This window comes from Cydia amplana, chromosome 4 (genome assembly GCF_948474715.1).
Source record: "Cydia amplana chromosome 4, ilCydAmpl1.1, whole genome shotgun sequence".
Taxonomy (NCBI): Eukaryota; Metazoa; Arthropoda; class Insecta; order Lepidoptera; family Tortricidae; genus Cydia; species Cydia amplana.
Genome location: NC_086072.1, coordinates 1,247,331 through 1,270,240, shown reverse-complemented (window position 1 = coordinate 1,270,240; position 22,910 = coordinate 1,247,331). Strand labels below are relative to the sequence as shown.

The window sequence follows — 22,910 nt, the reverse complement described above, 5'->3', positions numbered from 1 at the left end:
TATAGCTCTGGGTCGAGATACATGAGCTGAATGATCAGGGCGAATACGCTCCTGTTGAGGTAAGGAGCGGGGCTATTCTGTCATCTGTCACCATCCAAGCAAGCGCGCTCGTTGGCTGACCGCTGGGCGGAGCTGACGAGGAAGATAGAGCTCTGGGTCGAGATACATGAGCTGAACGATCAGGGCGAATACGCTCCTGTTGAGGTAAGGAGCGGGGCTATTCTGTCATCTGTCACCATCCAAACAAGCGCGCTCGTTGGCTGACCGCTGGGCGGAGCTGACGAGGAAGATAGAGCTCTGGGTCGAGATACATGAGCTGAACGATCAGGGCGAATACGCTCCTGTTGAGGTAAGGAGCGGGGCTATTCTGTCATCTGTCACCATCCAAACAAGCGCGCTCGTTGGCTGACCGCTGGGCGGAGCTGACGAGGAAGATAGAGCTCTGGGTCGAGATACATGAGCTGAATGATCAGGGCGAATACGCTCCTGTTCAGGTAAGAACGAACTATTTTGTCATCTGTCACCATACAAGCAAGCTCAATCACCGATTAGCCAATCGCATGAGCTATCATTCGTATTACTCCATATGTGCTCCAGTTTCTCAAGGCAGGCGCATAGGGGTATAGATTAGATTATATTTATTTCACAACATATGATTACAGTACAAATTACATTAATGTCAATTTATAAGAATCTATATTGTGATCGTCAGAAATACATTTAAATAATAGCAAGATAATCCAAATAAATTCATAATATGAAAAAAAAATCACTTGAGAAGGATCGTAAAATAATAAACAAAATAATACACAATATTATCGACCAATGAGTAAATGCTCCCGTAGGGGCAACATTGCATGCGTTAGTTGCCTTCACATTATAAGCATCACATCATAAAAATATTACAAAACAAGATATTTTAACGCAAAACTTAACGACAATGAATGATTGTGTAAGGTAACAAACATAGAAACATATAATTATCGCACAAATCCGTACACATATTATAAAATATACAGTTGTTTACTAAGTTATGTTTTCGCAGGTTGTGTCACGACCAGACATGGTAACCGGCGGCGTATATCAACTCCGTCAAGGGCAGCAACGTCGACTAGCGGTCAGAGTTAGACCGGCTCACAACTCGGGCACGTTGCCCATCATCTGTCAGCATATCGTCAGCGTTGAAGTGGGCTCCGTTAGCGTCAGGTAATTTCCCCAAAATATCATTCCATACAGTGATTCCGTTTGTACGTAACCATAATACATAAAAAACAAAATTTTATTTTATTTGCCATTTAGTAGTAGGTACGTTTGTGTAGGTCAAATTTGTGTAGTTAAATTATAACTGTTAAAGGAACAATACAGTCTGTGCCCTGTGATAAAGTCCGTATCAAAACATGATTTTCTTTTTGACGAAATAAACTTGTAATTAAATGTATATATATATTTATTGTATTGAGTAACTTATACAAAACACTAGTATATTTTATTTCTGTGTTTGTATACCCTTACGTATTCCTTGCAGGTCCCGCCTTCAAAAGCCGTTGGACTCGTATCAAGAGGAGGACCTAGCCGTGCTCAGAGAGCGGTGGAGCGACGCGCTCGCGAGGCGACGACAACATTTACACGCGCAACTACAAGTAAGCATCGACATTGTTCATTTGTTATTATCATTTGATCATATAGTTCAATTAAATACTTGATCATCGAGATACTTTGGGCACATGATCCACTAGCGAAATTTATTTAATCGCAAAACAAATGACAAAAGGCAAATGGCAAAAGGTGGGCCGTGAGACTGTTTGCCACCGACTTGGTATAAAAAAATCGTACACAAAAAGGTCTCGTAGTAAAAAATCCATTTTTGTTGGTTATTAAATAATTATGTGCCAAATACATAGTACATACTTAATGAGCCCTAATAGTTTATTTTACTGACCTTATTTTTTCAAACGTCTGACAGCCGTATTTTTTAATTTGCCCAAAAATAGATACATATGCAAAGGAACTAGAAATTGTGTGCATTTTCAGAAACTAGTGAACATGTCGCCGTCAATGAAGAGCGAACGGGACATGGAGAGAGAGCAGTCGCTAGTCGAGCAGTGGGTTTCACTCACTGAAGAACGAAATGCGGTAAGTCATTATCAGGGAGCGTACATTTCATGCCGGTTTCGTCATAATGACGTATTGATATAAACACACAGGATGTTTCAAAAAACGTAGTGACACAACTTAGTAACCGGAAACGTAGTGACTTTTATTTTATTTTTAATTATAGGCCACAACTTTGTCCATCCTGTATGTAGGTTGACGTCATACGCCTGTCATCGGCATGAAATGTACGCTCCCTGGTCATTATTTACTGTATCAATTTTAATGTACATCCCTAATATTTTCTTTGTCAAACTATTGACGCTACTATTTTTAAACCAAACCGTGCTAATATCGAGTTCAGTAATGTTTTTTTAAGTGAAAACTTCTTTAGCGGCGCTGTGCACTTTTTGAGGTGGGGAAAACATTTTTAACTCGAGACAGCGTAAGACGATCACGTGACCGTAAGACGGACACGTGACCTGATCGAAAAACTTGCATGTAATGTCATTGAGTTTTTCTTTATTGATTTAAATGCCATCTAGTTAGTTTCGCTCTAACTGGTATTAATATAACTAGAGTACTAACAGTGATGTGCTTAGGGATTTCAAGTAATTAACGCTAACGCTAGATGGCGTTAACCTCAATTATACATAGTGTATTTTGAACTAGTCATTGAGTTTTCACTTCTGCCGCACTCCCTGAGTGCAACCCGTTGTTTTTTTTTTCATAAGGCAACTCATTACATATTTCTGTGAAATAAAAAGACACGTCAAGATCACCTTACCTTCTTTCTAATGCTAAAACAAACGAACTATAGCGTAATGATTTTGAACAGGTTCTAGTGCCGAGCCCGGGCAGCCCTATCCCGGGAGCGCCTGCCGCGTGGAACCCGCCCCCGGGCATGGAGCAACACATACCAGTTCTGTTCCTTGACCTTAATGGTAAGTTCTAGTATAGTTTGTAGCTTTCTAGTAGACCCCGAAGGCTTATCCTATTGTCTATTGTTCAGTAAAACCGCACGTGCTACTTACCTGCAAAAAGGGTCCTAATTATTCTATTTGGCACCTGAGCGCGGGCTAGTCCAACGCTCAAAAAACCAGTGTAGGTGCGCTCTCCGATAACGCGCCTTTGTTACGCATCTCGATGACACATTTTAGACTGGTTCTGTAGCGTTCGACTCGCCGGCACTCAGTAACCGAAGTACCGATTTTTTATGCAGGTGGTTGTGGCACGTGGCACGAGCGGTTTTTCTTAACAATAGACAATAGGATTAGCCTTCGGGGTCTATTAGAAAGCTACAAACTATAAAAGTATCAAGAGCAAAATAGGACTGTGTTAAACGGTTTGCTAATAATGGAATAATATTAATTAACATCAATAAATTGCTCTGATAATTAAATTAAGATAATATGTACCTATGTAATACCTAATAACTATTCATAAGTGCTTCTGCTTGTTGATAGGCCTACATACATTCATGAATAAAGTATATTTTGAATTGAACTGAATTGAATAATATAAAAAAAAAACAAACAAAATAGCATTTTAAAAAATAATACTTGAGAAAGGTTAATGAGAAAGCTACGTAACTATTTTTTATTTTGCAATATTGATTAAAGAAACTTTAAAATGTTTGTATTTAATATGAAATTGAATTACACAAATAAAACCAATGGTGTCAATCGCGAAGCGAAGTCAAGCTTCCAACAGTCGCAAGTCTGAGTCTTCTTTTAATACAATGTTTGTAAGGTCCTTACTTCTAACTGCTTCTCCACTTCAAATTCCTCGTATTTCTTACAGAAAATGTACCTCGTTTAAGTTTACGTTTATATTTTTTAGCTGACGACCTAACAACCCAACAGTCCGGCGAAGAGGTGACAATGGCCGGCCTCAACTCCATCCTGCCGAAAGAACATGGCAACAAGTTCTACGAGCTCCAGATATTACATCACCACGATAAAGATGTGTCCGCTATCGCGTCTTGGGACTCCTCGATTCATGACTCGCAGTATCTTAACAGGATTACTGAAGGTAAGGCTGAGTAATACCGCTATGTATAAATAAAATCGGCCAAGTGCGAGTCGGACTCGCGCACGGAGGGTTCCGCACCATCAACAAAAAATAGAGCAAAACAAGCAAAAAAAACGGTCACCCATCCAAGTACTGACCCCGCCCGACGTTGCTTAACTTCGGTCAAAAATCACGTTTGTTGTATGGGAGCCCCACTTAAATCTTTATTTTATTCTGTTTTTAGTATTTGTTGTTATAGCGGCAACAGAAATACATCGTCTGTGAAAATTTCAACTGTCTAGCTATCACGGTTCGTGAGATACAGCCTGGTGACAGACGGACGGACGGACGGACGGACGGACGGACGGACAGCGGAGTCTTAGTAATAGGGTCCCGTTTTTACCCTTTGGGTACGGAACCCTAAAAAAGTGAATTTCAGAGCATTGTCTACTTTTTCAAATGCGAATTTTCTGAGAATAAATTTACTTGCCTCCCTTGGGCTCATATATGGTGGAAATATTCGCTGAATTGGGTACGGTCTTGGTAGCTCAGATGGCAGAGCACTGTACTAGTGATCTAGTGGTCGTGGGTTCAAGTCCCACCCAAGAAAGTGAATTTTTCCACTTTTAATTTATTTCGAAGCTTATAGCATCGTTCGCAGACGTTTCTACTTAATACAAAATTAATTAAATTTACTTGGTTCGAATAACGGCACTATGTGTGATGCGCACGGATATTTGTCCGTGGATAATTTGAAATAGAGGCGAATTGTCAAAGAAGATTATGTAGTACAGTACATTTACTGCCATCTTTCGACAGAAGATTAAAACTGTTAGAACGCTATTTGACTTTGATCCTTATTCTTTCACTGATATGTGTCAATTTGTTAAATGTCAAAAATTAACGCCATTTACTCGACAGTAGGCCAAAGGTGCAATATTTTCGAGCGATGGCGCCATTACCTTATACACTCTATTCTCTTTGGTCCGTGGGTTATGGTCATTTTGTAAAATATGTATTATTAAAGTACCTACATAATATATTCGTCTAGTACCCACAACCCTTATTACCCGTGTTACTTTGACTACCCCCCCTGCCCTACCTGCCAGGGGGTGGCGGATAGCTACCGGGCTCAATTAGCTTAGCTTTAGGTATATTACATCTGTGCCAAGTGAATTCATCCGATACCAAAATTTGCACCTTATGACCAGGGGTCGGACAAAAAGTGCGGATGACGTAAAAATGACGTAATCTAGCACACAGGATGATGTTTGAGTTTGTATTTAAACTTTCGTGTGACATGTAGTAACAAAGTAGTATTAATGAAGTAACAAAATAATCGTAAATAAATCCATGGAATTAATAATACAGGTGGTAGGGTGATGTAGTGAATAAAATAAATTTCACGAAACTTGCCACAATATTCTAGTAAAGATGACATTTTAGAGCGTTTTCTTATACATTAGTAAATATAAATTTTAGCTAAATATAATCGTGAAGATACAACAGCTAAACAATAACGAAGTCAATTTATTGTTCATCTGATTGACAATGTGTCAGTCAAAAACGTACTTACTCATTTCAAGTGGCGATATCGTTTTATAAAGAGGTTGATAAATGATAAGTGATAATTGTTTATGAAAATAAAAAATACTATTTGAAATCATCCTATAAGTGGTTTGACGTCATCCGCACTTTTTGTCCGACCCCTGCTTATGACACTACTTCCCGGGCTATATATAGGTCGATGTTCCATAATGTTGTCTTATTTGCAGCCAACGAACGCGTGTACCTGATCTTAAAAACCACCGTCCGCCTCTCGCATCCCGCGCCCATGGACCTCATACTGCGGAAGCGGCTCGGATTGAACATTTACAAGCGACAGAGCCTTACTGACAGGATACGCAAGAAGATTGTCAGGTCAGTCATCTTTGAGTGAGTACAAAACGCAGAACCTTTTTTATTTTGTGTGACTAATTTAAGATAGAGTCTGTGCGGAATGAGACCCATACATTCCACGACTCTTCTCTTTCTGTACAGACTCTAAGTGCGTTATTCATAAACGGCTGCTTACTGAATCTGACAGATAGGGACAAACGGTTATCATCAACTGATTAAGTTAGCAGCCGTTTATCCACTTGACCGTCCGACGATAGCATAGTATCCGAAAAAAATATGCTCTTAACCGTCCGCGGGAACCTTACTATCCAAAGGTGTGGAAGAAAGAATTGATTTCAGAGCCATCTAACGGAATATTTCGGCATTATTTACTAATTCTCTTGATGCAACAACGTAGCCTAACTAAATAGTTAGCTCTAAAAAAAGTTAGATGGCAGTGTACGCTAGGGTTTTGTAGAAAGTTGTGGAATCGCAGCGCGGGGCGTGCGACGCTAAAAAAACCCGGACGGTTGAGAGGAAAACAGTCTCGCGGGCCGGACGGTCAAGTGGGTTGAATATCGCCATAAACGTTTATAATTCGATTATGTACTGTGAGCTTTAGTGAAATAAAGTAAAGGTTTTATAATATGTTATTATGGGATTTATACCCCTTTTTAATGGAGTCACGAATAAAGACTATTCAGGATTGCCTAAATTCAAACTAGGTTTTTTCAGCACATTATTAAAACCATTTTGTAGAATTTTAAGTTGTGAGGTCATTTTTAAAATCAATTGATTATTATAAAATAAAGCATAGATACAATTATAGTATTTTATGCAACCGTTGTTTAAGAGAGGTCAAAAAAGGCGAGTGGCGTGAGTAACAATTTGAGGCGAAGCCGAAAATTGTTAATAAAGACGCCACGCACGAGTATTTTTTGACTCAGTTAAACAACGTTGCATACAATACTTTTTCTACGACCAAGCACCCACTTTGAAATAAAATTGTAAATTTAACTAACTAATTTAACACATATTGACTTTTAATCACTATCAAATCGCAACGAATTGACCAAAGTTAAAAAATACAGTCAACCTTTTCCTACAAGCAAATTGTAACCAGCGGGCTCACCACGGTTCCATTTTTATCGACTATCACTATGCTCGTCACTTTCGCACTTACTTGTTAGAACGTGACAGGCATGGTTATAAACGATAAAAATGCGACCGTGCTACTAGGGCTGTGTTAACTTTAATTAATGACAAAATGGACACTAGGTTACTAATCTGTATGTTTGTTCAGAGTGGACCAACTAACGCAGACCGGAGTCACTTACGAGGTGGTGTCCAATATCCCCAAGGCCTCCGAAGAGTTGGAAGACAGGGAGAGCCTCGCTCAGATCGCCGCTACTGGTGAAGAAGCCAGCGCTGCTGATGGGGAAACATTCATTGGTAACTTCTTTTTTAAATGGAGCTTGTTAGGGTTCCGTACCCAAAGGGTAAAAACGGGACCCTATTACTAAGACTCCGCTGTCCGTCCGACCGTCCGTCCGTCCGTCCGTCTGTCACCAGGCTGTATCTCACGAACCGTGATAGCTAGACAGTTGAAATTTTCACAGATGATGTATTTCTGTTGCCGCTACAATAAGAAATACTAAAAACAGAATAAAATAAAGATTTAAGTGGGGCTCCCATACAACAAACGTGATTTTTGAGCGAAGTTAAGCAACGTCGGGCGCGGTCAGTACTTGGATGGGTGACCGTTTTTTTGCTTGTTTATTTTGCTTGTTTTGCTCTATTTTTTGTTGATGGTTTTTATTATTATCACTTCTGGTAAACCAGAAGAATATCTTTTTATTCCCTTGGTCATCTACGCGTCTAAGTCGTCGTGGCTCAGCCTGAGCGCCGAAAACCATTTTGATGACACACTCAGTACCCATTTTGACCCAACTTACATGCGACAGACATGTTTATCCCAGCGATACTAGCCATTATCATGCTAATTATAAAACCGTTCTAGATTTATATAAGAAAAAGAAATAATGTATTTGTAAACACATACCTACGTAAAATTCACTGCAGGTAACACAAAAACATAATGCAGTAAACAAAGGAAAACAAACAAAATAAACCATGAAAAAAAAAATTTAAACAATGGTAATTTCCTAATTTATTTTAATGTGGCCGAATGTGTGTGTGTGTGTGTATTTAAGCGGTGGTGGCCGAGTGGATATGACGTCTGACTTTCAATCCGGAGGTCGCGGGTTCAAAATGTTCAAATCCTGGCTCGTACCAATGAGTTTTTCGGAACTTATGTACGAAATATCATTTGATATTTACCACTAGCTTTTCGGTGAAGGAAAACATCGTGAGGAAACCTGCATACATCTGCGAAGAAATTCAAAGGTGTATGTGAAGTTCCCAATCCGCATTGGGCTAGCGTGGGGACTATAGCCCGAGCCCTCTCGCGCATGAGAGGAGGCCTGTGCCCAGCAGTGGGACGTATATAGGCTTAATTTATTTATTTATTTTATTTGAATGTGATGAGTGGCGGAAGAAAGGGGAGGCCTTTGCCCGGCAGTGGGGCACAAGATAAGCTATTCTAATTAATCATCTGCCATTTTCCAGAGAAGTACACCCGCGGCGTGAGCGCAGTGGAGAGTATCCTGAGCCTGGACCGGCTGCGCCAGAGCGTCGCCGTCAAGGAGCTGGAGCAGGCGCGCGGCCAGCCCGTCACCATGCGCAAGACCGCCTCCGTGCCTAACTTCTCGCAGGTATGCACACACACGGTCGCATTTCTATCACCTGTCACCATGCCTGTCACGGTCTAACAAGTATGTAAGTGACAGGCATAGTGACATGCGATAAAAATGGAACCATGCTGCCACCGCAGGGACTATCTATACCAATAAAAAGTATTAAAACCTAGAAAACGAGTTCTAGCGAGCCAATCTGTTAAAAAGTAAAGCCAAAATACAATAGGGTATTCCTTTACACCATGCATGAAATAAAGCACCAGAAGATTAATAGATAAACGTAGACAGCAGTTATTTTTAGGCACAATTTCTATTGTAAAACCCGTATAAAATTAAAGAGTAGGTTATTTGATCGTGACCTCACATGCTAGTGTTTCATATAAATTCCATAGAAACAAAATCGTTTTGACAGACAGAAAGAAACTGATTTGACTAGTAGTCAAATACCCTATTTTTTTTAAGTTTAGCACTTTGATCAATTTAAAAATGTAACATTTAAGTAATAAAACTAAATTAAAACATATTTCTTCAACTATTTTAAGATATTTGAAGGAACTGCCATATATCATTCAACGCGAGAGATTTATGTACTAATTGATGTTGATTTTATAATTTTAGAGTGACAGCGACAGGCGTGAACTCACTTTCTAGGTTTTCCATATTTAAAGAGGAATAAATTCACGCTACACCACAACAATATTAGGTGATTTAATGATAACTAATCGTGGTGGCTACTTCCTACTACTACTGGTTATACATTCTAGATCAGTTTTACTGAGTTAAAAGAAGAAGCAATGTACACGGAAAAATTACAGTTGTATAACAATACAACACAAAGTTTAATGGTTTTATTAATGAATATATTCAAAGATTAGAAAAAATTTAATATAAATACCTAATATATTGCTTAAAACGAAACAGTTATGCCTCATAACACATTGTGGTTCAAAAATATTGTCTTAACCGCACAAATATTATTAAAATAAAACATTTTAATGTAAAACTGATCTATTTTTTTAATAACACAGTGAATCAAAATAGACATAGAACACACGAAGGTTTTTATTAGAATTACATTAACGCTTAAAATAACACCAGTAAGCTAAAGTGCTAATCAGTGTTGTAACCTAACAAATATATGTCTAACACATAACACAATGTACATAATAACATTATGTATCGCAATAAGCTTATACTCACAAACGAAACCTCTTGTCAACTTTAAATTCCCAGTTTAAGTGACTTATAGTCTTATATTATATGCGTGATTCTTAGTTTACAAGAGGTTATCTAACAAATTAATAAAAGGTCTAAAGTACGTTTGCTTTTCAAAATGGCCATGTATAATCATTTATTTACAAACAAGATATATACAGTGTATGACTAAAAGAAATTAAAAACTAGTTTAAATCTAAAATAGGCCCTTGAGGCATTGTACCAAGGATGCTGGCGACATTTCCTCGCTGTATCGCAATGCTGATACGTTGTGCGAGGTAGCCGCCAGCTCTTCGGTCACCAGTTACGTCAACCAGACGCTTCGCGATTTCTGCGAATAACTTATGCGCGCTGGGACCTCATGGACCTAGAGTTTCAACTCCCAATGGTACAAAATGGTACTCTCTACCGAGGCTCTTATATTTGTTACGTTTTAAAATTTCGGTGCTTTCCGCCGCCCCGCCCGGTTTTATATAATCATGATAAAACCTACTTTATCGTAAAATCCATCTAAACCACTGTAAGTTAACTCTGATAAGACTTGGTAAGCGACAAACTGTGGAAGCGCCACTATAAATGTCAAATACCCATGGGCATAATGACATTTTATTGACTCTTTGACATTTTATCGCCTCAAAGTCGATGAAGAGTTAGTTTAGACGGTCTTAAAATTCTTTATATCCTTTTGTGGCGTGACTATTTGTGCATTCATTGCCATTTTATAAATAAAATACTAAATTATATTAACTCTTTGGAGTGCTATAAAACCGGCAGTCTTATGATTTTTCGTTAGACATCGATTAAGTATTCATATTTTGAAAAGCAAGCGCCGATCTGCAGCCTATTGCCTAACGATCGACAGTTATATAGTCAGTGACGTTCGTCGCTATCGTTCTGCAATAAGGCTACCGCGGTGTGTACGCTTTTTAACGTGTGTGTTGTCGCTACGATAACAGCTGACGCAGGCGCTCGACAGCGCGGCAAAGAGCGGAGCCAACGTGAGTCGAGCATGCGCTGTCGTGTCATATCTAGCTGTCACTTTTTGTTCTCTTCGTGTTCAGGAGAATTCCCGTTCGATGTTTCGTTTGCCGATTGTCATTTGTTCGAACTTGGAAGCAATTTGGAGTAACGAAAGTTGCGGCATATTAAACATTTGACAGAAATTCTTCGGGGCTATAAAAGTTGACCTTCACTTTAGTTCACTTTGTGTATGATTTATTGCAGGGATTTTTGAACTTTCCTTTTTGATTTTTTACTACTAAATATATATGTATTAGTGGCGTGGCGTACCTAATGTCAACAATGGTATCAAAGAAAACGGGTATTTCGATTTATACTTGACAGCTTTTTGAGCCAACGAATATCATATACTCGTAAAATAACATAGGGTTGAAGTCAAAAACATTCTGGTAATACCGATGCGATTAATCAAAATACCCATTTTATTTTAAAGTAGCGTAAATAAATTACTAGAAATGACAATAATGTAATTTCGTGAAGTTGGAATATGTTTGCAATAATCGCACATAATCACAGATCTACACACCAGGGATGTTGCGAACATCCGCATCCGCATCCGCAACCGCGGAACTTCCGCATTATTTTCAACATCCGCATCTGCATCCGCATCCGCATAAAATCGATGCGGAGCTTATGCGGATGCGGATGTCGAACAAGTCGGTACAGGAACGTCTTAGCGGCGGCGTAAGTGCTAGGTAATTTCGTCATAACCTATAACGAAATCGTCTAGATCCAGAAAAGTCAAGTTACTGTTTATTAAATATAACGCACCTATATTCTTGCTCAAATACTAAACGTTTCGTTTTTTTTTTTAATAAAAAAATACTAAAAATTTAATATTTGACGTTTTCTAAGTACCTCATCTTGACATCCGCATCCGCATCCGCATCCGCGGATGTGAGCCTTTAAATATCCGCATCCGCATCCGTATCCGCGGATGTCAAAAAATCTGCATCCGCAACATCCCTGCTACACACATTATATATTTTTTAATAGTTTGCACTTAACCTTTTCCACGCCGTGTCAAACACAAAAGCTGTCACTCAGACGCCACATCATTTAAGTGTCAAAACTGAAGTTGAACTTTACGCACGTAGGTCGATGTTGCTCTGTGGTCTGTGACAGATTAATCGGTCTTGGCGTTGAACCTACGGTGCGGATATATCGGTCATTGGCGTCCAAAAGGCATACTTGAAGTAATACTTCCCAGGGTGGCATTGGCATTGGAACTTAAAAAAATATGTTATTGATATGTTACTCCTCGCTCGCACCAATTCATACTCGTATTTACGAGTTACATGCACAGACAAATGTTACAAATGTAAGTTTGAATAACTCCCTTTATGGTTCGGTTCTTAATTTTGTACAATTTATCTTTAATTCACATATTTCGTTGTAAATAAACTAAAGATTTTACACTACGCTTTGTAGTAAGCTTCTCTCGATGTTTTAAGGCGTACTTATTTCATTTAGCATCATTGTTTCTTGGGCTTATCAATGTTCTGCTTTAGTTTTCGTTGGGAAAGCAAGTTCCCGTGTGGAGGTGGCACCGTTGTCATTCATTATTATTTATTGTGGTCTTTTCTCTTTGTATATGTCATTTAATGATTTAGTTAGAGTATTAGACTGATGGATGTTTGTTCAAATGTGTAGGTACCGTACCTATATTTTAAAGTTTATAGTATAACATTTTTATATTATTGTAATTAATAATACTCAGCCTAACCCAGACAGGGGTTCCTATCCAAGAAAACGACGATGAAACAGTTTAATAGTATACTTAGTAAATAACTTATGTGATGGGAAATAAATGTATTAAATAAATTAATTAATAATTTATTTCAACGAGACACACGATGGATAACGATCAGTTTTTACTGTCTTCTGGCTTATTTTGTTGTTAACTGAATTCTAACATTCAAGTAGCTTTTGGACTACAGTGCTTGTTAAGTGTTTTTGTACCACTATTTTGTGGTAGATTCAATTTTGATATGTACCGAAATTATTGGTTGAATTCAGCCGTTTAATACCTACTCACGGTTGGTTGCGATGGTGCCCTTATTTGAGTTTTCCGACTTAGCCGATACCTTCAGTACGTGCGAAGGCAAACCGCATTTTCTGCCGGGCTAGCACATGATTGGCGCGACAGTATCTCGCGGCGAGATAGACTACCGGTCCCTCTTTTGTTAACATAGTTAGAAAAAGACGGGTAGTCCATCTCGCCGCGAGATACTGCCGCGCCAATCATGTGCTATGGGTGCTGATTGTCAGTAAATAAGAACAAAAAAGAACTATACTCATCCTTTTCTTTTGGGTGCAAGTACGAGTGTACAAAAATAGTATGATTCTCTCTGTCTATGTTTGAAATGAGACAGTTCTTTGACAAACTTTAACTTATAAAATGTTCTCTGAACAGATTATGCGCCTCGACTCTTCATTCGAGTCCCTGAGCGTGGCGGGCCGCTCGGGCAGCGTGGCGGACCTGGCGGGGCCGGACGAGCCGCGGCGCGTGCGACACTCGTACGCCGCGCCCGCGCATAACGATCCCGACATGACCACGCCCACGAAGCCTTTTGGACTCGGTAAGGATTTGCTTAGTTATAGTACCTAGATAAACATAGATTTTAAGGTCTACGTGGAAGAATTCGGCATAGACACTAGGTGCAATCGCATTTAGCAAGTAAGCATCCTAAAAATAACCTGTGGCGGCTTATTAAGTAAATATATCACGGCCTTTTTTACACTAGGCAACCCAATGTACTTAGTGGAAAATTCAACACAAGTTTAAAAAAAAATGCGTCTTGTGAAATCTATCATTTAAATGCACAAATTTGTTGGATAATTGGTTTCATTGATAACATTTGGGTTGCTTTGTATGAGAAGGCCGTCCTTTCGGTGTAAAGAAACATTTTTCTTACTGAAATATTTCAATCGTTAGTAAGTATAGCGTTAGGTTGATTGATTTCGATTCGTTACGAGGAAACTTTATTTAAAGTACCTAAACTGAGGCTTTTGATAATGTTAGAAAAATAGTAATTGTCCTAAAAACATTTGAATTCAATTACATTTCTATACAAAACATATACATATTAATACAACAGGTATAGCTGTGTTGGACTTCTGTATAAGTACCGAAGTTAATTTCAAATTGTAGATATTTCGCATAACCCACAGAGTAATCTATATACGAAAAATACCATCACATCGGCATAGATGTATGATTATTTTTCAAATATTGTGTAAAAACTTTGAGCCCGTATATAACATTGTTCGATTTAGCTTTATGCCCGTCTGTGTGTCTAACTACATATTTTTCAGTATCTGTAACATGTAAAAATTCCTCTTCCCAATACATCCATTGTTCTTTCACCCATGATTAGTACATTTTACATGTCATACCATACAGTTTTGTTAGTATGTATCTTTACAGTTTGAGCATTTGACTACACATTAAATTTAAATTAAATATTGTATAATACAACAGTACATTTGCTTAGATAAATTATATAGTGCACTATGTATATATAGAGTAGGTTAAAAAAACATATAGCCTGAAAGATGCACGAAGTAGATTTACATGAAAATTAGCACAGAATTGAAAGAAAAAACGACAAAATGTAATCAACTCATTCTCACAAAGAATCTCACTATTACATTCAAAAACATTCACTTCATGATCTCACTGGATTACATTTTATTTTGGACTTGCTTTGTGGCAATGCTATGCTCATAATGTTTTTTTCTCTATCTCTCTTTTCTTCAACTGTACCCCCATTTACTTCTCCTGAGTATACATTATTTAAATTTAAAAATTAGGACTCCAAAAATAATCTCTTTTCTTTGATGCAAAACTCAATCTAACCTCTAAAATTATGATTTAGATACAAGGTTCGTGACTTTAAAAATGTCTAAAATTTGTGCAAAATTTTTGGTGGTAATATTGGGATTTGTGATTTAAAAGAATCGAGAATAGCCCGGCTAAATAAGTCTGTAATAAAACATATCTGGCAACACTACCATAAGTGTCATATAATATTAAAAGTTTGACGTTTATGGTGTTGCCAGATATACTCACTGTAGACTTAACGTAGCCGGTCTACAAGTTTTTGGCCCGGCTTCGATCTAACGTATTCTATTATCTTGGTCCCGCTACCTTCAGGCTCATTCCTCTCAGGTAAACAGTGAAAATAATATGGTCTTGACTCGGAATGAAAAATGTAACAAAATTTATTAGACTAATGTTCAATGACAATATCATTGTGAATGTGTTTGTCGCCCTTTATAATTGGCTGATTCATCTCATTATTGGGCATAAAAATTGTCTTTGTAAAAAAAAAGAAAAATATCGATGGTCGAACGACTTTAGACCCAGTATTGGCTGTTAGTAAGTTTCGAGCATCGGGCAAGCTTCAGTTGTTGTGTTACTCTATCTGTTTGTTTGCGTGTCTCTTTCATTTGCATGGACCGAGCATGACCTGTGATTATTTCCTTCTCCCTTCCTCTTCGAGCTATCAAATCGGCGAGAACTGCTTAAAATAGATGAGAAAAACGATGCTTCTGGAAAGTTTAGGTCCCATCAGCCAAGTCATAGACAATGTTACATTTTTATTGTATAAATGTTGATAGAAAAACTTTAAAGACTGGTCTTTAACTGTAGACAGTATAGTAGATAATAGACAAATAAGAATAATTGTGTGTCGTGTTAGGTAAAAGTGCATGTATAATGTAGAAAACTTGCAACAAGTAAAAATGAAACTACGAAACTTCCATAGATTGTAAATGAAGCATGGACAATAGAAGGTGTACTTTGTGAAGTATTGTATGTTAATGATTGCTAATCGTATGAAATTGTGGAGTTTTGATATTGTATTTAGTACCCAAACATATTGGAATTGTTTAATAAGTTCGTCTAAATACGAGAACTTTAAATAGGAAACTGAATAGTAATAGAGCCACAGATACAAAAGTTATTCTTTAGTTAATGAACTGAAACAAATGAAAGTAAAATAGATAAAAGGCTCTTGAAATGTCCTTTTCCATTTGTAATATTTTTGCCACCACTTTAAAGTTAATTATTATATTTGTAATTTCAATATATTTTGTATTACAACACGTGTTAGAATTGACTTAAGAGTGATAGGCTGATAGGCAATTATAGCAAAAATATACATATAAATAAATTTTTATGAACGCACTATTTATCTTGGTTTTCAACCTCATGCTAATCTGACTCTAAAATCTTTTGCTAAACTTTTCAACTGAGGAGTGTCTTTTCAAAAGGGCTTATTTATGTATGATGTTCATAGAGAAATAAGCCCTTTTGAAAAGACACTCCTCAACTGATAAATGGAAAGTAAACGGTTAACTTTTAGAAACGGTTCTTGATAGTTTGAGAAATAATTTAAAGTTCTCCGTATTTACCTTGAAACTCCATATATTGTTAGCTATAACTGAAAACCCACTAACATTTCTATTGCAGCTCGGCCAACGTTCCTAAACTTGAACTTGAACTTGAACCTGAACTCTCTGCGACTGCAGACTCCGAACAAGTGTACGTTACGTTAGACGCTCACTAGTGTGGCTTGTTTCAAAAGAGTTTCATTTTCTTTTGTTTCATCATCGTACATGTGATTTATTTTACTTAGTTTAACGACGTTCGCGTAGATAGTAAGCACCGTTGCAAGTAATAAAGTACCCGTTATACTCACAAATATTGCCTTCAAGGGATCGCACTGTGTGAATAAGGGACAAAAAGTCTACTTGAACCTTAGAACTTTTTAAATAGACCCCATTAAAAAGCTACGAGTTACATCTGGCAACATTAACGCGATAGACACGCTTGACCAATAGCAACACGCCTGTTGATCAGTGTTTCCGGTGTAGAATTTTAAACACTGATTTGATTGAGGATATATAAGATTGCTTAAATGTTCCGTCTTTTATGACGAATGCATTGTTTTGCATGTGTCTGGCATGGCATAATGAAAAGGAATACCAGCCTCGAAACTTGATTTGGCAAAGGCCACCGAGGCAATCATTCCTACAATAACTAACTAAATAGTAGTTAGCTACTATGTGAATCTAAGATACAGACTTGATCTGAAAATTATAAAATGGCCGCCGTTTAGACATTTTTGTTACTGGCCGATATAATATGCTCCCAACGTGCGTGCAAATGTGTATCCCACACTTTTCTGTATCATGTCTTACTTTACAATGTTGTAGGCAATTGTGGAATTATTTTGTAGTTTTTAACATTGTTTTATTTTATTTGCTCACAAAGAAATCAATCATTTGCATGAAACCGATCATAAGCATGAAATTACGAAAGATTACAAAAGATTGTACTATAAGTGTTGCAGTCATATCATAACGCATAAGATTAAGTTTAATTTTTAGACATCACAAATATAGTTTTGTAATGAAAGCTAATTTTGTTATGGTTTAAGAGTTCACTTTTTATAGGTACATTTTTAACGCTGCTCTCACATTCAGTAAACTTAAGAATTTAAGGAAATGTGAGTGCAGCTTCGAAATTGTTTATTTGATGCAGTTGTTTTAAGGATTTCAATTGATTTCATTCATAGCTTTTACAAATGCTGTAGTGTTTGAAAGTAGATGCTACCGCACCTTTTAGCTTCCCCATGGTCGTTATCATCTGGTGGATGATAAAGTAACGTTTATATAAAATTTTGTTGATTAGTTGTTAACTATACTTATTGAAAATTAAAGACTTTTCCAACAAATCGGGATTCAAATGTGGCAATGCCAAGCTTAATTCTCCTTGACGATTTTCCGATGTACCTTTACATGTAAAGAGACCAACAGCCATGGGGACTCCACCTTACACTAAGGCCTGAGTGGACGCTCGAAGCGGAGCGTTCGGCGGGGCGTGCAGCGTGGCGTCGGGCTCACAAGTGATTTGAGCAGCGTGCACTAAGGCCGCTCCTATACGCTTGCATTTACTTACCATGCACGCCGCACGCCCCGCCCCGCTGCACGCCCAACTCGAGCGTCCACTCAGGCCTTACACTTACTCTCACACTGTTCTAACAGCGTCACATCTTACAGCATCCCCAGCTAGTGGTAAGCTGGGTCTTCGCATGACGACCCTGCACGAGGAACCAGGCAGGAGGAATGATGACGACTCCCATTCGGAGCCGGAGTGTGCTGCCGACGCGCTTACGACGCCAAGGGAACATGTACGTATAATTTCTACCAATGGTTTCGGGATTCTACCTGTCCAATATCTAGGTCCAATTACTATATCCAATATTTGAACAAATTTCATTGATGATTCCACTTATCCAATATCTTGGTCCAAGTTTTTATACTATTTGCTTAGCCATTTTGAATTAAATGTCAGTCGTAATATTTGGTCACGGTGTATCTAGCAGATCAAGTCATCCAATTTCTTTGATCAATGCACATTGGACCAAGATATTGCACATATGGAATACCACCCTAACCTACGAGTAGGTATACGAACGTTATTACCCCTGTGACCTATTTGGGAAACTGATTTTACTTGTCACTAAAATGCTTTGCTTTACGTGTGATTGAGACATCAGTTAAGCGGATGTGTTGTGTCCTTTACTTCATTATTTGACTATTCATTTGTTTTTATGCATTCACTGCCAACGGTTTCGTAGCTCTATGCTCGTAGCCAATCCCAGCGTTTTCCCGCTTTGTAGATGAAAGTGACTACGAACAGAGAATATCATACATTGGTTAACATATTGGCAGTCTGCGTTAGCTTCGAGCGTGCAGGCGCGTTTTTCAGTCAGGTTAAAATTTAGACCACGAAAGTGTATTATTATTGGTAAATAAATTATCCAATTACTAATGTTATAAAACGATGAGCAGAGACAGCGCGCACGGACGTCGCGCGGGTTCCTGCCGACGTCGAAGACGTTGGACTCGCTACACGAGCTCGCTTGCGAGAGGGTGCCTACCAAGAACTCTCCCTCGATATCATCCAGCGGATATGGTAAGTGCAGTTTACAGAAACATACGTGTCCTTTTGCGGAAAATGTAGATTTCTATAATGAAAACTAGGTATCCTACCTTCCACTCAAACTATCTCCACACCAAATTTTAGTATAAAATATAGATATAACCCATACGAAACTTTAATGTATTTCAATTTGTGGTTTGGGGCTGTTTTTTTAACTTCAGATAACATTACATATTTCTATATCGTATCTCTGTTTAATGAAATGATAGAATTAGAGCCAGCTTACGTTCTTCTTAATTTAAATATTTTAGCAATGAGATGTGCGTTTGCTATTTAGCTTCCATGTAACTGTAATGTAAAAATATTGATTCTAACATGAATCGTTCACACTAAAATATTATTTACAGTACATATGGTCCTTTCCTGCACTAGTGCGGAATATAAGTACTTTCCGTTGCTATGTCAAATATTTAAAGGGGCATATGTACTGTAAAACGTTGTACGATACACGTGCGAATAGGTAATTCGCAACATGTGTCGATTTAAAACACTCTCTTCGGTCGTGTTTTAATTTATCGCCACTCGTTTCTAATTTACTCTTTTCCGCACTTGTATCGTAAATAACTATAGTTAGTCCAGGCTTATGGCTTAGTACAGTTAGGCAGTATAGTTAGGCTTAGTACACCCAAATGCCCTATTGTGATGGTCACGTTCAATTGCAAGTCTATAAAAAGATCAGTAGAACAAGTCAGGAAGCTATGTTTAAAGGCGGATATTGTGGCCCTTCAAGAGACGTGGCTACTTCCACATGACCTTGGCTTTGTGAATGAGATAAATGATGATTTTGCATGTCACGCAAAATCATCAGTGGACACGTCGGAAGGGGTGCTAAGGGGTCGCCCGTACGGAGGCTTAGCGTTACTTTGGAGAAAATCTAAGTTCCCGAACGTATCTGTCGTGGAGTGCGTTGGAGATAGGGTGGCAGGAGTACAAATTAGTTTGGACGGCTGTCACATTCTTGTCTTCAGTGTATATTTACCGGTCGATAAGGCAGAAAATCTAACTGATTTTACTGACTGTCTAGCTAGTGTGGCGGCCACAATATCCGACAGTGATGCAGAAGCGGCTTATGTACTGGGCGACTACAACGCGCACCCCGGTACCAGGTTTGGGTTGGAGCTCCAGGCTTTTTGTGATGATCACTTGCTGGTATGCGCGGATATGGAACGGCTAGCAGAGGACACGTACACTTTTGTGAGTGATGCTCACCTCTCCAGGAGGTGGCTGGATCACTGTGTCACAACCCGGGCAGCGCGGGACACAATTACAGCAGTGCATGTGGACTACGGTGTTTATTGGTCCGACCACTTTCCGGTGTCGGTAGTGTGTGAGATGAGTGTGATCACCAATAAGAAGGAAGTAGACAGTAGACTAAATGTGCTCAATGGAGTCCGATGGGGCACAAGAGACTTAAATCATATTAATAAGTACACTAAGCACTGTGATACTAGGTTAAGACTAATTAAGTTTAATAGTCGCAGTAACGACTGTGATGATTGTCAGCAAGTTTTATGCATGAAACACCGGTACCTAACTGATATTTTTTATGACAAGATTGTATCTTCGCTGCAAAAAGCAGCTGCATCAAGTTCAAATGCCTGTCACGTTGCACGGAAACCAGCTAAAAAGGTCTTGGGCTGGAACTACCACGTGAGAGAAAGTCACGAGAGGGCCAAGCAGTGCTTCAGTTGTTGGGACACTAGTGGCAGACCCTCTAGTGGGGAAACCTTTGATCAAATGATCCATAGTCGAAAGGTTTTTAAAAACAAACTGAAGTGGTGTCAGAACAACGAGGACACTATACGAATGAATATACTAGCCACCCATCGTGCTGACAAGAACTTTGTCAAGTTCTGGAAGGATACAAAAAAAACTTAATCCTAAAACTAGTGTTCCAGTCAGTATCGAAGGCGTACATGATGCAAAGGATATTGCCGAGTTGTTCTCACATCACTTCAGTGTCAAGCCACTCCCTGCCAGTGCTGCGTCTTACTTGCCCGTCGAACCTCTGTCGCAGTGTCCACGTTCACAAACCGCAGAACGCAGTAACATCACGGCTGATGATGTAGCCAAGGTCGTCAGACAAATGAAGCGAGGTAAGTCTCCGGGTTTTGATGAGCTGAGTGTGGAGCATGTACTTTACGCTGGCGATAGAGTGTTTGGTTTATTAGCTACTTTGTATAATCAATGTCTTGACTTTGGGTATCTACCCGAGAAGCTTGTAAAGACCGTGGTAGTTCCTGTGCCAAAAAATAGAACGGGTGATCTTTCAAGTATCAAAAATTACAGACCGATTTCCTTAGGTACAATTCTAGGTAAAATACTTGAAAGGTTAATACACCCAGAATTGCAGCGCAATATGTGTGTAGATGATGCCCAGTTTGGTTTTCGTCCCGGCCTCTCAACAGATTCTGCGATTTTCAGTCTTAAAAGCACGGTTAACTACTATGTGGCGCGGGAAACATCAGTATATGTCTGTTTTCTAGACCTTAGTAGAGCTTTTGACCTAGTTAACTTGAAGTTGCTATGGAAGAAACTTGCTAAATCTAATGTGTCTCCAAAAATCGTGAATCTGTTGAGGTACTGGTACGGGAACCAATCAAACTGTGTAAGGTGGGGCGACACAACCTCTAATGAATATATATTAGAGTGTGGAGTACGCCAAGGAGGCCTGACTTCGCCGGACCTCTTCAGTCTATACGTGAATGACCTGATTGTTGAGCTGAGAGGAACCAGAGTGGGCTGCCATATAGGCACTACATGTACAAATAATTTTAGCTATGCCGATGACATGGTGCTTCTCAGCCCATCAATCAGGGGCCTACGAAGACTTCTGACGGTATGTGAGCAATATGCTCATAGCCATGGTCTAAAATATAACGTACTAAAGACAAAAATGATGGTATTTAAGTCAGGGAGAGGTCCGACGAATGTCCCGCCAGTGTATTTGGATGGAGCACAAGTGGAAAGAGTGAAAGGGTTCAGGTACCTAGGACATTTGCTCGCGGAGGATCTGCTTGATGATGAAGACATCGAGCGGGAGCGCAGGGCCTTGGCCATGCGGTGCAACATGCTTGCGCGTAGATTCGTGCGTTGCAGTGATGAAGTGAAGGTGACATTGTTTAGGGCATATTGTTTATGCTTCTATACATGTCAGCTCTGGAGCAGATTCACAAGACGTGCGATGAATAAAATTAGAGTGCAGTATAATGACGCATACCGCATTCTAATGAAGCTACCAAGATACTGCAGCGCGTCGACCATGTTTGCTGTGGCCGAGGTCCCTGACTTTTTTGCTATTATTCGCTCCCGCGTCGCTTCCTTTTGGAGTCGCCTAAGATCATCTGACAACAGTATTCTCCGTGAGCTGTCCGTGTATCTGGACAATCCTATATACAAATACTGGATATCCGTGCACCGTGAGAGGAACAGGAAGTGACGATCCTGACCGTGACTGCCTAATTATTATTAATTTTAGGTATTTTTTCTTAAGTGTTTTTAACATTTTTATTATTTTATTTTCTGTATTTTTGTATTTTTACACTGTACTTAATTTTTGAAATGGGTTTTTACCTGTAAATAAAGAACTATTATTATTATTATTATTTGTTTCAATTTGTTTTTCTCTCCAGTCGGAGGTGATTTTACTTCCATATTCGCGGGCTTTTGGCCAAACGAATATAGAAGGATATGTAATACCCTAATTTTCTAAAGCTAAGAATTTGCGTACTATCCGACATGTGTTCAATATAACAGCTTTCTGAGCAAGAATGTAGGTGAGTGGGTGTATATCGAGGGTTTTTAGACTGGTATGCAGAGTGCGAGGGATAACACCAGTAGATGAAATTATTATTGGTATAGTCTTTACAGTATCGGGTGAATACTGTAAAGACTATACCAATAATAATTTCATCTACTGG

At 38.8% G+C, this 22,910-nt stretch overlaps 1 protein-coding gene and 1 long non-coding RNA gene across 2 annotated transcripts in view; one reads left to right on the top strand and one right to left on the bottom strand.

The window, feature by feature from the left end:
- LOC134663122 (uncharacterized) overlaps positions 1-22,910 on the bottom strand; it is a 407,475-nt gene that overhangs the window by 84,628 nt on the left and 299,937 nt on the right. The window lies entirely within an intron of this gene.
- The window catches only part of LOC134663099 (kinesin-like protein KIF13A), a 247,270-nt gene that overhangs the window by 211,894 nt on the left and 12,466 nt on the right, over positions 1-22,910 (top strand). The window contains exons 20-31 of the mRNA XM_063519432.1: positions 1,046-1,206; positions 1,526-1,640; positions 2,032-2,133; positions 2,930-3,035; positions 3,934-4,125; positions 5,880-6,024; positions 7,286-7,434; positions 8,611-8,756; positions 10,910-10,951; positions 13,390-13,555; positions 18,045-18,175; positions 18,840-18,963. Coding sequence (XP_063375502.1) covers positions 1,046-1,206; positions 1,526-1,640; positions 2,032-2,133; positions 2,930-3,035; positions 3,934-4,125; positions 5,880-6,024; positions 7,286-7,434; positions 8,611-8,756; positions 10,910-10,951; positions 13,390-13,555; positions 18,045-18,175; positions 18,840-18,963 — 1,579 coding nt within the window. The remainder of the gene's footprint in view (positions 1-1,045; positions 1,207-1,525; positions 1,641-2,031; positions 2,134-2,929; positions 3,036-3,933; positions 4,126-5,879; positions 6,025-7,285; positions 7,435-8,610; positions 8,757-10,909; positions 10,952-13,389; positions 13,556-18,044; positions 18,176-18,839; positions 18,964-22,910) is intronic.